The sequence below is a fragment of the Sinocyclocheilus rhinocerous genome, unplaced genomic scaffold (assembly GCF_001515625.1).
Source record: "Sinocyclocheilus rhinocerous isolate Xijiao unplaced genomic scaffold, SAMN03320098_v1.1 scaffold1319, whole genome shotgun sequence".
NCBI classification, from domain to species: Eukaryota; Metazoa; Chordata; class Actinopteri; order Cypriniformes; family Cyprinidae; genus Sinocyclocheilus; species Sinocyclocheilus rhinocerous.
The window spans coordinates 180,156-194,918 of record NW_015650691.1 but is presented as its reverse complement, the minus strand read 5'-3'; the positions used below and the strand labels follow the sequence as shown (position 1 = coordinate 194,918).

Genomic DNA, 14,763 nt, shown 5'->3' with positions numbered 1-14,763 from the left:
AAAAAAAGAATCACAATGCTGAAAAAGCATTTTAAGTAACAATGTTTGGATTTGAAATCAAAATAATGGATACATGTTGTGTTTGTAGTAAACAGCCATGGATCAGGAGCAGACTCCTGTGTGAAAGCTGCTTCTGCACCACTTAAGTACCACACATGGACTGCATACGCACTTGCAAACGGAGTATGTGTGAACCTGGTGTAAAAGGCCACCTCACATATAGCTCTCGAAATCAGGCTTGTGCTGTGTGTAAGCTATTGTGCAACAATTGTACAATTGTCAAAACAAAAATGCAGTGCATTATCAAATATTTAAGTGATTTTTGAAAAAGTTCTAAAAAATGCCCCCCACCACCCCTCAAATTTAAAAATCCCCTCTCACAAGAGTCACCTAAGTGGGGAATTCATTTTCAAAAATTAAATTCAGGCCCTGGATAAATGTCTGAAAAAACCTTGATTGGATCAGCACTATAAATAATTTTACATGATAAACAGAAGGCTTTAAAAAGATCGGTATATGTGATCGTATCGGCAGATACTGCTTTCTGTGATCGGCGATCGGCCTCAAAAATCCTGATCGGAGAACCCTAGATGTGGCCACAATCCAAAAATGCTGTCTTCCCGGATGTAAAATGCATGTGTTGTAGTTCCGTGGTACAATAAAGTAGCAGAGTGTTTTTTGTTTTTTTCAAGCAAGGAACAAAAAGCAATTACCTGGAGCATAATTTGTAAACAGTGAATATTGGCACAGTAACAACGAATACAAGGTTGTTCATATTCCTCTGTAATTTCCCAATTATTTCCCAAAGGGTTTCAGAAAACAGTTGATGCAGCAACAATATCAATATTACAAATTAATTTTATGTGTTCACCTGTGTGCTCATTTCACACAGGGTCGAAATAAAAGGAAATGACACATATCGCATCATTAATAGCTAGTTTATTTTTGTCTGTGCAAAAGCCAGAAATCAATGCAGGGTTAGTTACATGCATATTAAAGTTTAATACTTTACCACTATGCTTTAATTCCACTTAACACTACAGTTCAAAGTTTGTAGTCGGTAAGATTTTTTATTGTTTGTGAAAGAAGTTTCACTTTCGCAACGAAACACACAGCGTCTTCACAACATGGCATCCTATAAAATCACATAATGCCATATACAGTACAGTTGGCAATCACATATTTAGTGCCTCTCACTTCTGCTCCATATGAGCTGATTTCAATAGCAGTGTTAATCTGAGGCGTAAAATGAGGAGAGAAATACAAGGAGGCTTCTGTTTCTCCAGAGGATATCTATGCTTGCCAGCAATGACTGCTGCCCTTTTTATTTACCTTTATGAAGGGTTTTGTCACTGACACAAAGAACAGATCCCACAGGCGACAAAACAGACTTATGATTAGCCTCTTTTTTTTAAGAGGGATGGGAATTTAACCATTCTGCCTCTAATTTCACTTAATGATTGTGGATCCTTAATGATTCTTCTAAAGAAGCATATATAAAAAGACCTCATTAAACGGAACTCATATTTTAGGCCTCAATATTTTATGCAATTTAGCTTACCATGTAATGCATCTTGTTTTAAGGATGTTTAGATATTTTTACTGTAGAACAAGATGAATTACTGGTCTAAAATTTTTTTTTTTGAAAGGATGAGGTTTAGTAATTAAGTTAAGAACTGACAATTTAGTGAATGAGTAAGTGGCTAAGCCAAGTTCAGGACTGATTTGTGTGTCTTTTTAAGCGATTAATTAAAAACCAGATCATAATAGTTCATTTCTTTTTGAAGTATGACAATATAGAAATGCTGTTTTTAATTGCCTTTGGTTCATTTCAAGGCACCCAGTCTTTTACAAGCGTGAATGAAAAAATAAACATTGTGTTTGACGCTCAATAAGATGCAAATTATTAAATGTTTGTATTATTTCTCACATGAATGCTAGTTTTAAATAGATCTGTTGTACTTGAAAAACTTAAAAGGAAAGTTCACCCAAAAGAAGATATTTTGAATGCCGGTAACCAAACAGTTGACAGTAGCCAGTGACTTCCATAGTAAAAAAAAACACTATAGAAGTCAATGGCTACCATCAACTGTTTGGTAACCAACAATCAAAATATCTTCTTTTGTGTTCAACAGAAGAAAGACATTCATAGAGGTTTGTAACATGAGGGTGAGTAAATGATGACAGAATTTTCCTCTTTGGGTGAACTATCCCTTCAAAGCACTGTTTATGTCATTTGTATCTTTGATTTATTCTATTTGTCTTATTGTTTATAATTTGCATCGAAGATAAAATAAAATAACAATAACTGTATTGTGATTTATTTTGCTATTGTAAAATAAAATGACTCGTATAGTGAAATATTTTAAAATGCGTAATTTAGTTTGACTATGGCTTAACTATCTGTGAATCGATAACTGCACTGGTTTCTAACTAATGTGTGAATAAATCTCCACTCTGTGTCTTTCATGATTCATCAATATGATTTTCAAACCAAGCACAGGCTAGGTTGATTGTCTGAGCATTATGTCATAATTGAAAGTGTAACAAAGTACTAGAACAGGAAAGAAAATTGGATGTGCAGGCAGGTGTTTGCTTTACAGAGTGATTAGATGTCATCAAAGGTGACATTTGAGTGCTTAGTGTTAGATAAAATGAGAGAAAACAAGAAAGAGTGAGAGAGAGACCCAGAGACCCAAATCAGTGGCTCTCGTCCCACAGGCATCAGCACACCTCTGAGAGAGAGAGGCCTCCGCCAAAAAGATGCACAGCTGCTCATGCAGTGAATTTTGTAGCTGAAGAGACACTGACTAGATTTAGGTGGAAATCCTTCTCTCTTGCATTGCTGTTATAGCGATTACACCGACCAAAGAGAGCAATTATAGTACAATCTGTTGATTATCTCGCTGTGAGAAATGCTCTTTTTCTTTGAAATAACATGGACTGAAGAATTGACTTTAGTGAAGCCCTGTATAATTAGGTTGGTTTAGGTTCAAATCCACCAGACACATTTTTAGTGATATATGCATGCATCACAGCCCTTCAGTAAGGCAACTGACAGACATTCAATAGGTTAAATAAACGTAACCTTTCAATGCAAAAAAAAATAGAGAGAAAGAGAGAGCTAGGGAATATGCACAATAATGAGAATTTCTCACAGTCACAGATTTCAAGTCTAAAAAACCTTAAAAGCACTATGCTAAAAAATACATATCTAATAAATCATACTACTTTACTTCACTAATCAACCAGAGCACTAATCATCCTAATCACCTTCATTATATCATTTTATCATTAGCTAAGACTAAAACTTTTAAAAACATTTTTGTTCACTGAAAAATATGAGAAATCATGCCTTTGCAAATAACTGAAATAAGTTTGAATCACTAAAATGATTAAAACAGAACTAAAACAGAAAGTGAAATAAATCAAACCAAGACTTATATATTTTCAAACATATTTAAAAAAATATCAAAAGCACATAACAAAATGACAAAATTTAACTAAAGTTAAAATGAAAGCTAAAAATATTAAACTAAAAGCTAATTCAAAACATTAATAAAACTATAACAGTATATAAATAATACACTAAATAACACCATTTCAAACTCCACTGCATTCCCATCACCTGTGGCTATCATATTAGAATATTACTATAATATATTGTGGTAATTAATGCACTGGTTGCTCCTTTCCGCATAATTACAATGAATAAGGACTGAAGCTTTCAAATGATGCAGAAAAACCACTAAAGTGGCACAGAAAAAGTAATACTTCTGAAAACTTCTGAATATTAACAAGACAAAATTTTCAAACATCTTCATTTCTAATCTTGACATTTTAAGGTTTCTCTCACACAAAGCTATTAAAAAAGCTTCTGAAATGTCATTCTTGGATAAACTCTTCATTTAAATGTAAATACCAGCTCTACGTAGTTCACTTAAATTATAGAAGGCATCACTATTCAATATTAATTATGAAAATTTGAGAAATCACAGGAGTTGTTCTTCCTGCAACAGATCCTCTTGAAACAGAAACATTTGAGAATAAAGAGCAAAAAATAAATAAATAAAATGAAACTACTGAAGTGTTGCACTTTCATTGCAGTGTTTTATACTCGAGGCAACAAAGGTACAGAGGTAGAGTGTGAGAAACAGCATTAGAAACAGGAAGAAAAGATGAGAGAGAGTGAGAGAGAGATTGCTTGTAGCATACTGCTGGAGGGACAAAGCCGGTCTAGACTGAATACTAAGCAAAACAGACAGCAGCAGATGCTAGCAGCAGTCTGTTGTCAGGGGAAATGCCTCCCACATGACAACAGAGAAAAGAGCACACAGGCACACGCAGGCCAAAGGGATCCCCCTGGAGCACAACATTCCTATTACAAAGAGGACCGGGCAAAATCGTTCACTTTATAGAACTTTATAGACCCTATAAAAGACAGACTAGCAGAAGGAAGGAGTTTTATGAAGCGGCCCACTGGCTTCAAAATACTGGAGGTGCTGCCAAAAATGAGCATTTGGATTTGTGTATGTGAATCTGTCACACATTTGTTCCTGAGGACGGTTCTTACCTTGGCTTTGTTGATAGTGCAGTGCAGGGCATTGTTCTCCTGATCATACAGAAGGCTGAAGTCCAGAGTGCCGAGCGTAGCTGCGAGGAAACAGACATAAAAACATCAACAAAACAGTTCATCTCCAGGGCAGACCACAGCATATGCAACAGCAATTAGCAAGCTGTTTAAGCCATATTTCGCTCCTCCAGAGACCATCTGATGTCAATTGTACACAAAAAGGCAAAGAGCTTTCTCAGTGTGACAAGCTCTAACTTGAATTTGATTGGTCTGCTGCTATCAGGGTTGCACACATTTTTACAAGGTACTGGGCTGCAATGAGCACTTCTGATCCGCTGCATCAAATTCAATATTCTGTGTTTTGTTTGAGGTACTTAGTAGGAACTTTATATCAACAAGCAGAATTGTATATTTCATGTTGAGTTATGCTACAGTATATTAGAATGAATTCTGAAAAATAATGTAATACTGAAGGCTAGAGTAAAGAAAATGAAAACTCAGCTTTGCCTTCCCAGGAATATATTACACTTAAAATATTAAAAATACAAAACCGTTTTTTTTTGTAATTGAAATATTTCACAATATTAAATTTTTTTCTTTAAGAGATTCATTAAAAAAAAATCTTACCGACCCTAAAGTTTTGAAAGATAATTATGTCGTTTTGAAAGACAACTACGTTATGTTAAAGCTGAAAAAGTTATGTTTGAAACCTGCAATTGCAGTTATTTGCAGAATTATCGTCTTTACGTGGGTTGTGCATTGGCACGGATGAATCTAATATTTTGAGGAAAATGTGTGGCTGTCAGGATATTCACTGTACTTAGGAATCACATATTCTGCATCTTGGAAGTATGACCCAAATAAGAATTTTCACCGGAAAATGTCATCTGAACAACTAAGTAACATGTCTGCCACTTTTGTTCTGACCAATTGAGAAAAAAAAAGCATTGCAATACATCACACTACCAATGGTGATTAAATCTAACGATCGGTTAGCTCATATCACATCAAACCATTCAAATGATTATTATTGTTATACTTAGTTCTCAAAATGTTAATGTTAACAGCAGCAGCATTGCGTGACTATGTGTATTTAGTGTGTATTAGTGTTACCTGTAGACTACTGGTGACTATGGGTGAATCTCCAGTTGTCACTGATGATTTTCGTATTGACCTTTCTGGATTACAATCCACCATCAAAATGATAAGTTTAATTATTTCAGCTGCTGTGAGAAAAAGCTATTAATGATCCGCCACCTGCAGCATCCTCACATGCGATATAGCCTACTGGGGCTCCTTCTTTATGTTTACAGACGTGACGTAAAGACGCAAAGACAAAAGTCGCATGCTTGTATTTCCCGTAAAAACCTACCAGTACAACTCAAATTAGAAAACATTATTACAAGCTTACCGTTGTGAATCGGGCAAAGGTAAGGAGATAGATTTGAACACTGGCTGTTTATGTACTTGCCCAAAATTAGATTTTGGATCATTTTTAACTTTAATCAGCTTTACGCCAAATTGCCGCTATTTAAGCTTATCATATTTCAGTGGAGCTATTTTTCACCAGAATGAGCTGCGAAGTAGATTTGATGGTGATAGTCAAATGTCCTGTTATGTGAAACTACAAAGGCTGTGACTTCCTGAAACTGTGTGAGACAAAGAAAAACCAGGAGCAAAATTGTCCTTTTCTCCATTATCCTTTGAATTTTTGGACCTTCCCCACTGATAAGTGTCAAGTCAATAGTGTCACGCCTCTGAAAGTGAACCTCCCTGCTGATTCTGCCTCGTATGAATGCGGCCATGAGAACCAGAGTCAAATCTCATATGGACTCCTAGCAGGTGGCCTTCAGCTCCACTCTGCAGAGAGCATCTTGAGTTCAAGGACATCCATTATTAAACATACTAGAGTAATCAACCAACCAACCTTACCCTTAAACCAATTACCCTCAGCAAGATGACTGAGGAAAAAACTCCAGTGGCTTGAATTTTGATTGCATTTGTCTAAAATAACATCAGATTCAGGGCACTATATCTTAACCACTATAAGCCACGGCACCCATAAGAGCTCCTGCTGCAGGTGGCCATGATGTAGGGGTGCATTTGTTAGACCTTAAAGGAATAAATGTCTTTCTTCTGCTAAACACAGATGATGATATTTTGAAGAATGTTGGTAACCAAACAGTTTCTGCTACCCAATAACTTCTGTAGTATTTTTTTTCTCTCCAATGGCTACCAGCAACTGTTTGGTTACATACATTCTTCAAAATATCTTCTTTTATGTTCAACAGAAACTCATACAGGATTAGAGCAACTTGAGGGTGAGTAAATGACAGAATTTGTATTTTTGGGTGAACTGTCCCTTTAATGCCATATGTCATCCTCCCAATTGTGTGCGTGTATTCTTATATGACAAGAGGAATCAGTGGGATTAAACCAGGCCTGTGTTTAATTATCCAAACTGGTACCAGCAATGCGTGACTTCAGTCTCTAATGCAGAGAGCACTGTCATCAGTGATGGGCTTTTCTCTTCTGCAATTATGATGAATTTTATTATCTTATGCTATTTTACCCATGAAGGCTATGAATCGATTATCATTGGTAAGGATGGAGGAAATTATGGACAGAGCAAACACATTGGTGCAATGCTCATTCTACAGCAAAAAAGAGATGTCAGTCGTGTTCGAAATGCTAAATACGGTTTTGGTCATAGATAGTTTAATAAAGACAAATTAATTCTACAAGTTAAGTGAATTAAATGAACTTAAACTGACCTAAAATCAACTAGGTAATAGGAAAACTTAAACTTGCTCTCATGCTTGTGTATTAAGTTAACTTTTTTTTTATTTTATTTTTTTACTTTTTATGGATTTCAGTTTAATTGGTTTAATTACATTTTAATCATCAAAAGGGCATCTAATTCAATAACGATTTACAAATTTAATAAACTTTAACAATAATAGTTTCCTATAAAATGTTTTTTTTCCCAGAAATTCTGTTGTCTGTTTTAATTATTCCCAATTGTGTTTCATGATTTAATACAAATGCATTATCAAAAGTAATCAAATGAACTACGGTAATAAAAATGTTATTTTATTCATCTTTTAAAATGTAATAAACTGAAATTAGAACAATTCTTTTCATTTTTGGCAAACAAAGTACTGCACAACAAAGGTATACTGTTTAAATTAAAACATGGATAAAAATTGTGAAAAAGAATGCGTGGAGAATGTAAAATAGAAAGGTAGCAGGATTATCCATCTATTACCATTAACTTCAGGCCATGCTGCTATATGTTCACGTCAGCTGAAGAACAGCACTACACAACCTCACTCAACCTGTAATCATACACACACACACACCCCTCACTTAGTTTCCCACTCTGGACCACTTTACACTTCAACAACGTCCACCTGAAGAGCATTTCCCATCGACAGATTTTGATTGAGAGGGAGGGCCAACCTGCAGAAATATGCCATGACAATTCTCAGCATTTCTGGCATATGATCCACATGAACCGGAATGGTTTCTTATTGAGGATGATTTCTCTCAAAGATGAAACGCAACCTTGCAAATGAGATGTCTAACATTGCAATTGCTTTGATCACAACAAACTTGTTCTACATTTTTGTCCACATAACAGAAAATGGAAGTAATGAGCTTGCCGGTGAACAGTCGTCTGGGATTATGTTTTCCTGTGGTTAGCTGCCAGTTTCCCAGCTTTTCATGACAGACGGCGTTCTGGCCACTGCCAATACAGCGGAAGGAAACAAACAGTGCTGGAATTAGCGAAAAACAAAATCGTATCCACTCTATCCTTGCTGGTTTTGTTATTTTGGGCTGCACACATGACTGTAGTCTGGGCTTCTCTTTATTGCAGCAGCTAAAAATCTGAATTGGATGACAGGTGGTAATTAAGGGGAGGTATTCTTGAGGATACATATTTAGACTTGAAAGAGTCACTGTAATTAAATACTCTATTAATTTGTGAAAATTCAAGATTCACAAATCTTTTTTTTTCTCCTGCCAGATAATAAAAATCCCCTTGCACTGAATGAATAACAGGAGTCATATCTATTGATCAGAATGCGTGTTTACACTTGGTCACTTCATGCACTTATACTAATCAGATAACTGTCTTACCAAGTGCAAATACCCTCCAAGATGTAGTCGAGGTTGATGTATCTAATTGTTCAGGTCATGTATGTAAATGTTATATCAGCATACAGATCATTATCAAAATATTATGATTTTTTTGACAATGTTAACATTTTCTCAGTTCAACTCATGTTCAGTTCAGTTTTCTCCAATTAAAGCTGAGATTACTACTAGGAACAAAGGACAATAAGACTTTTTTATTTTATTTCACAAATTAAATATATGGTTAAATTTGTTTGTTTTCTCTTTCATTTAGTATTTGTTACATGCGTTTGTCATTTTTATTAGTTTGTTTTTTTATCGTTATTTTATTATTATTTCAGTTTTAGTTTATATCATTTCAGTACTTGAACTCATTTCAGATAGTTGACAATGCAGCATTTTTACTTTCACTTAAGATTTGAATCTAATACTTATTTTATTTCTATTACCAGTTTTTAAAATTAGTTTTATCTAACAATAACATGTCATAAAATTATTTTTTTTAATGGTGTCAATGTTTTGAATCACTTACCTATGACCAGACTATAATCAGTAAAAATTTTGGTAACACTTTAATAGGGAACACATATTCAACTATTAACTACGACTTTTCCCTCAATAAATTCCTAATTTGATGCTTATTAATAGTTGGTAAGGTAGTTGTTAAGTTTAGGTATTGGCTAGGATTAGGGATGTAGAATAAGGTCATGTAGAATAAGGCATTAATGTGCTTAATTACTACTAATAAATGGCTAATATTCTAGTAATATGCATGCTAATAAGCAACTAGTTAAGAGACCCTAAAATAAAGTGTTACCAAAATTGTATTTCAATTAAAATCCTTCACATGTACATAATATGAAACCATTGACACATATACAGTAAATTAACTGTAAGAAAATAACATTGATTTAAATGCAAATAATAACTTTTTTAACATTTTAGGGCAATCATGTACATTTGCATAGACTCCTCCTACTCTGCACTTAGATGTATTTTTTAAACATAAAAAAAAAATCAAGAGACAAGCATCAAACTATTTCATATAGTTATAAAAATATTTAATGTTGTTATAAAGTGAAATGCCAGTATTTATTTATTTATTTATAAATTGAATGCCATCTATGTGGAGTTTGATGACCATTTTCATGACCAAAAAAGGGACAGGTTTGCCACCATATTTTGATAATGACCCATACATACATACAGTACATACATGTGAGAGGCCAATAATTCACGAGCAAGCAATCATGGATGACACACATGGACAGAGCGACTGAAAATTTTGTTGCTCGGCATTTTCCACAAAGCAACCACCCAGAAAATCAGCAACTGCAGATCAACACTGTTTGCATTGTGGTGTCAACTTTTGCATGGGGAAAAATTTAGTTCATTCTTATCATGCTGTGCAAGCTATTTTTTATCTTCCTGTTTGTGAAACAGACAGGTTTGAAACTCCTGGCTTATGGACTGATGTAGATTCTTGTCTATGTGTAATAGGATTTTGGTTAACTTCATGGCTTATGTGGATTGTGGAGCAATGGAGATTGCTTAGTGTGATATGTGTGACACACATGCCATTCCATTAAAGGTCTTATGCTTGCTCTGAGGATCTCATTTGTCCTCTCATCTTCTGCAAAACACGAGGCAAAAGTTGTAGGTAATGGTTTGTTAGTAGCGAGAATTGGACCTTAAAATAAAGTAAATGTTCAAACATTCAATCTAAAAATGCAGACTGAAGAGAAAGAAGCTAAAAAAAACTAAAACAAACAAAACAAACAGGTTTAAGGTTTACTTTGGCCACTTCAATGGAAACATCATTAGATATTCAAATGTTTGAACATTCAATCTAGGAATGGAGATTGAACAGAAAAATTAAATTATTTTTAAATATACAAAACAAAACAAAAAAGAAAAAAAGAAAAGAAATCTTGCATTTTTTTAAAACATATGATGCAGATACAAAGAGCAGATAAATTATAATCTATATATCAGAGAGAGAGAGAGAGAGAGAGAGAGAGAGATTCATTTGTGGCTGGGCCCCAGTGTGATTGCAGTTAAGTCTGGCATCCATTAGTCTTGCTCTCCATCTACACCCTGAGAGACAAAGGTCTGCTCAAAGGCTCTAACGATTTTCTTATTGATGGCGAGGGCGGCAGAGGAGATGAACAGCAAATAACTGAATTAAACAGCATGACTGAGACACTGCAGTGAGATCGCATTTCTATGATACATGTTACCACATGTGGCTATTCATGAATCTGCGAAGAAGCGTGTATAGCTCACAAAAACAACTATTGTACAGAACAGAAGCTAGCCATATGGGCACAGAAAGGAAGTGGCCAATCACTGCCATAATACCATTTCTTATCTCTGTCACGACGGATGGACGTGCTTGCGATTGGTGTCCTTGTCATGTAATTGCCCTACCAGAATGGACGGCCTGACAGGCACTTTGATGAAAGGTTAGATATATGCTCGAGCTGTAAGAGAGGCTGGACACAGCTATGGTGTGACTGATCAGAGCAGGACCAAAGGTAGTTTCAGCCTCAGACAGCACCGCCCACGGACCACCCACTGACCGTCTGAGGCAGACGGTAAACAAAACTGACCGAGATACAGAAAACTAGGCAGTTTCAATCTGGTTGGCTGGCTTTCTAGGAATCTGGGTGGACAGGTTTTTATCACTTCACCTGGATATGAAGTTGTGTTTACAAAGTAGCAGGTTGATATAATGGGTGATTTTGAGGAAGAACATTTCCACTAACTTTGTTTGTTTAATTAGTTTTCTGTACTGCCAGTTGGAAACTGACACTGCAGAAGAAGTTTAACCCCCCCATATATAGTTTATATATTTTATATATAAACTATATAAATTATTTCTACCCCTAAACATGTAAAAACAAAGAAACTGAAATTAGTTGCCTGTATGTTTGAGAGACGGTCTCTTTTGTGTAATCGGGTGGTTCTCTGGCAGGATAAGGTGATCTGTCCACATAAATGTAGACTAAAGTTGGTCTAGCAGATGTGTTCAGGAGAATTTGGAGGGCATACATTTCAGGTAGGTAAGAATTTTAATTCATTTATTTATTTAACTTGTTGCGTTTTAACCTTTTCAACTGCTGTTTTAGCTAATTAATTAAATACCACTCACTCAAAAAAAAAAAAAGTAGATTCTAAAGTATAGAATATGTTCTTTGCAATGTATATAGGCCTTAAAGTTAGGAAGTTATTGGTAACCAAAACAGCTTTGTTACCAACAGTCTTCAAAATACATTCTTGTATGTTCCACAAAATTCAGATTTGAGTAAATGATGACAACTTAATTTTTTTAGGGAGAACTATCTCTTTAAAGTTTCTTTTTCCTTTTTTTTTAATGAAATAATGCTCTAAATAAGAAACTTTTTCAGTTTTTCTTTTTTAATAAATCTGCAAAGATGTCAACAATTCTGTGTTTTTCTGTCAATATGGGGTGCTGTGTGTACATAAATGAGAAAAAAAATTAACTTAAATGATTTTAGCAAATGGCTGCAATATAACAAAGAGTGAAAAATTTAAGGGGGTCTGAATACTTTCCGTACCCACTGTATATATATATATATATATGACTGAAAATTTTCGGTACGGGTCTTTCGGTTCAGAACACATGTGTACCGAACAATTACAGCATTGTTTTTACCACTGCACGAGTGGAACTTCATTGGAAACTTCCAGTTTTATATACTGTTACTTTTGATAAGTCTAATCTTTCAAATTATGTCCTTTTTTCAGGAAATTCAAACAATAAATGCCGTTTTGACGCTCTTTGATGTGGCGTGACAGATCACTGTATAAACATCTCAGTTTGAACGGCAGTGAGGAGTGTGAGTGAGCGCAATCATCACTCCTCTTTACTACTTTTAACTTTTAAAAGTTTGTAACTTTTTACTACTACGTTTTAGCATGAAATAAACATGAATTAACATCTTGTGCCTCATGTAATCGCTCAATCAGTGTTTTGACCGCAGAAAGATGTCAATAAAACAGCTTGTAAACAAAATGTTTTTATTTTTATTTTTATCCCTATAGGGAAATTTTTATTATTATTGAATTTATTTAAAGAAAGAGCAATTTGTTCAGTATATATATATTAGGGGTGTCCCTGACTAAGGATTTTCATAGTCGAATCGTACTTTTCGAATCTTGCCGATATGGACCCTTTTCACAAGACTGTGATGACGCGTTTAACGGTCATCAGCATCGTAAATCCTCGAAGGTTTTTCATATTTGTATTTAAAATTCTCCTGTGGCTTTAAAGGTAATGGACACTTTTCACAAGACTGTGATGATGCATTTAATGGTCATCAGCATCGTAAATCCTCGAAAGTTTTTCATATTTGTATTTTTAAAAAAATGTATGTACATTTATAACACTATTCTTTGTATTATATCACCTTTGTATCAAATTACAAAAAAACTGTTAACGCTAATACGAGGGTGTTTCTAATACAGCATCTATGGGAGGGATGGTAAATTTGACATCGTTCTCTCTTCTGACAGCCGTTATCAATTTCTCTCAATTTTTTTCCTTTTATTGAAAGTCATGAAAACACTATCGTGGAGTTTTTCTTTTGCTATTTGAGCAAATGGGAATGCAAAAAAAAAGATTTGTGGTACTCTCCCATTCACTGCTCTTCAAGTTAATCCAACTATGACGACTTCCGCTGCTGAGAAACCCGGAAATGTGAAAAAGGTCCATTCGACTGATAGTCGAATCATATGTTTTGGGGGTGGGGCAAAATACATTACCAAGAGTCAAGTCAGACATTCGACAGTCATAATTACATTAACACACAGGGAAAATGTGTAACGGAAATGAACTCCTTTTGTGGACGCGTTCTTCACGCAACAACGTGCAGAAACACAGCAACTAAACTCTAAAAATTTTATTTTAATAGTGTTTTAATAGTGTTTGTTTTACTATAATAGTGTTCTCATTATAATGTTATGTATAAGACAGTAGTTATTAATGTTCTGCATTTCTGTTTTGAGCTGCGCGCTGAAGATGACCAGTAGAATGAAGTATTTGATAGCAGGTTTTTAATCAATGAAGATGCTCCTCTGTCGGTCACGGATTATGGAAAGTTAAACTTAAATCTATAGGGGTGGTTGGATTTATTCACGCACGTTAAAGAATTTATTTGAAGCTTCTTTCTTTTCAGATTCTTATTTACAACATTATTTTAATAGGCTTTATATTAACTTATTGGGAGAAAACCAGTAGTTCTATGTGAAATCAGACATTTGAGCACCCCCATATAGCCAAAATGGCATGATCATAACACCCCGCGAATATTCGACTGTGAGATTGGTAGTCGAACCTGGCTCCTCCTATCGAAGCAGTATATATACTGTATATATAGATATACTGTATATTTAATTTAAACAAACACTACCATTCAAAAACAAAACAAAAACAAAAACAAAAACAAAGAAGTCTCTTATGCTCACCAAGACTACATTTATTTGTCATGCCCTCTGTCATTTATTTATTTATTTGAAACATAAATATTTTGGATTATAATTATATATGAAATAGTGTGATATAAATGTCTTTAATTTTTATTTAAAATGTTTTAAACACACACAAAAACAAAAACAAAAAAACAACCAACCAACCAAAAATACTGTCTCTTACTGATCCCAAACAAAAGTGTATGTGTGGAGAAAGTAGGCTATATAATAGAATGGGTGTAGGCCTATATGAGAGTAGTTATTAATATTCTGCATTTTTGTTTTGAGCTGCGCGCGCTGAAGATGACCAGTAGAATGAAGTATTTGATAGCAGGTTTTTAATCAATGGGATTTAACTAATCATTTATCTCATATATAATACGCTTCGTTATTTATACAACATATCGTTAATATTACGACTTATAGGCTATCTGCACAAAATGCCCCGAATACAGAAGTGAACGTGTCTGCACGGCTCTGAATGAACTCCTTTTGTGGACGCGTTCTTCATGCAACAACGTGCAGAAACACAGCAACTAAACTCTAAAAATTCACAG

At 34.6% G+C, this 14,763-nt stretch overlaps 1 protein-coding gene across 1 annotated transcript in view; it reads right to left on the bottom strand.

Annotated features, from left to right (window-relative positions):
- LOC107712121 (double C2-like domain-containing protein beta) overlaps positions 1-14,763 on the bottom strand; it is a 236,772-nt gene that overhangs the window by 53,566 nt on the left and 168,443 nt on the right. The window contains exon 5 of the mRNA XM_016517264.1: positions 4,574-4,653. Within this exon, the coding sequence (XP_016372750.1) occupies positions 4,574-4,653 (80 nt within the window). The remainder of the gene's footprint in view (positions 1-4,573; positions 4,654-14,763) is intronic.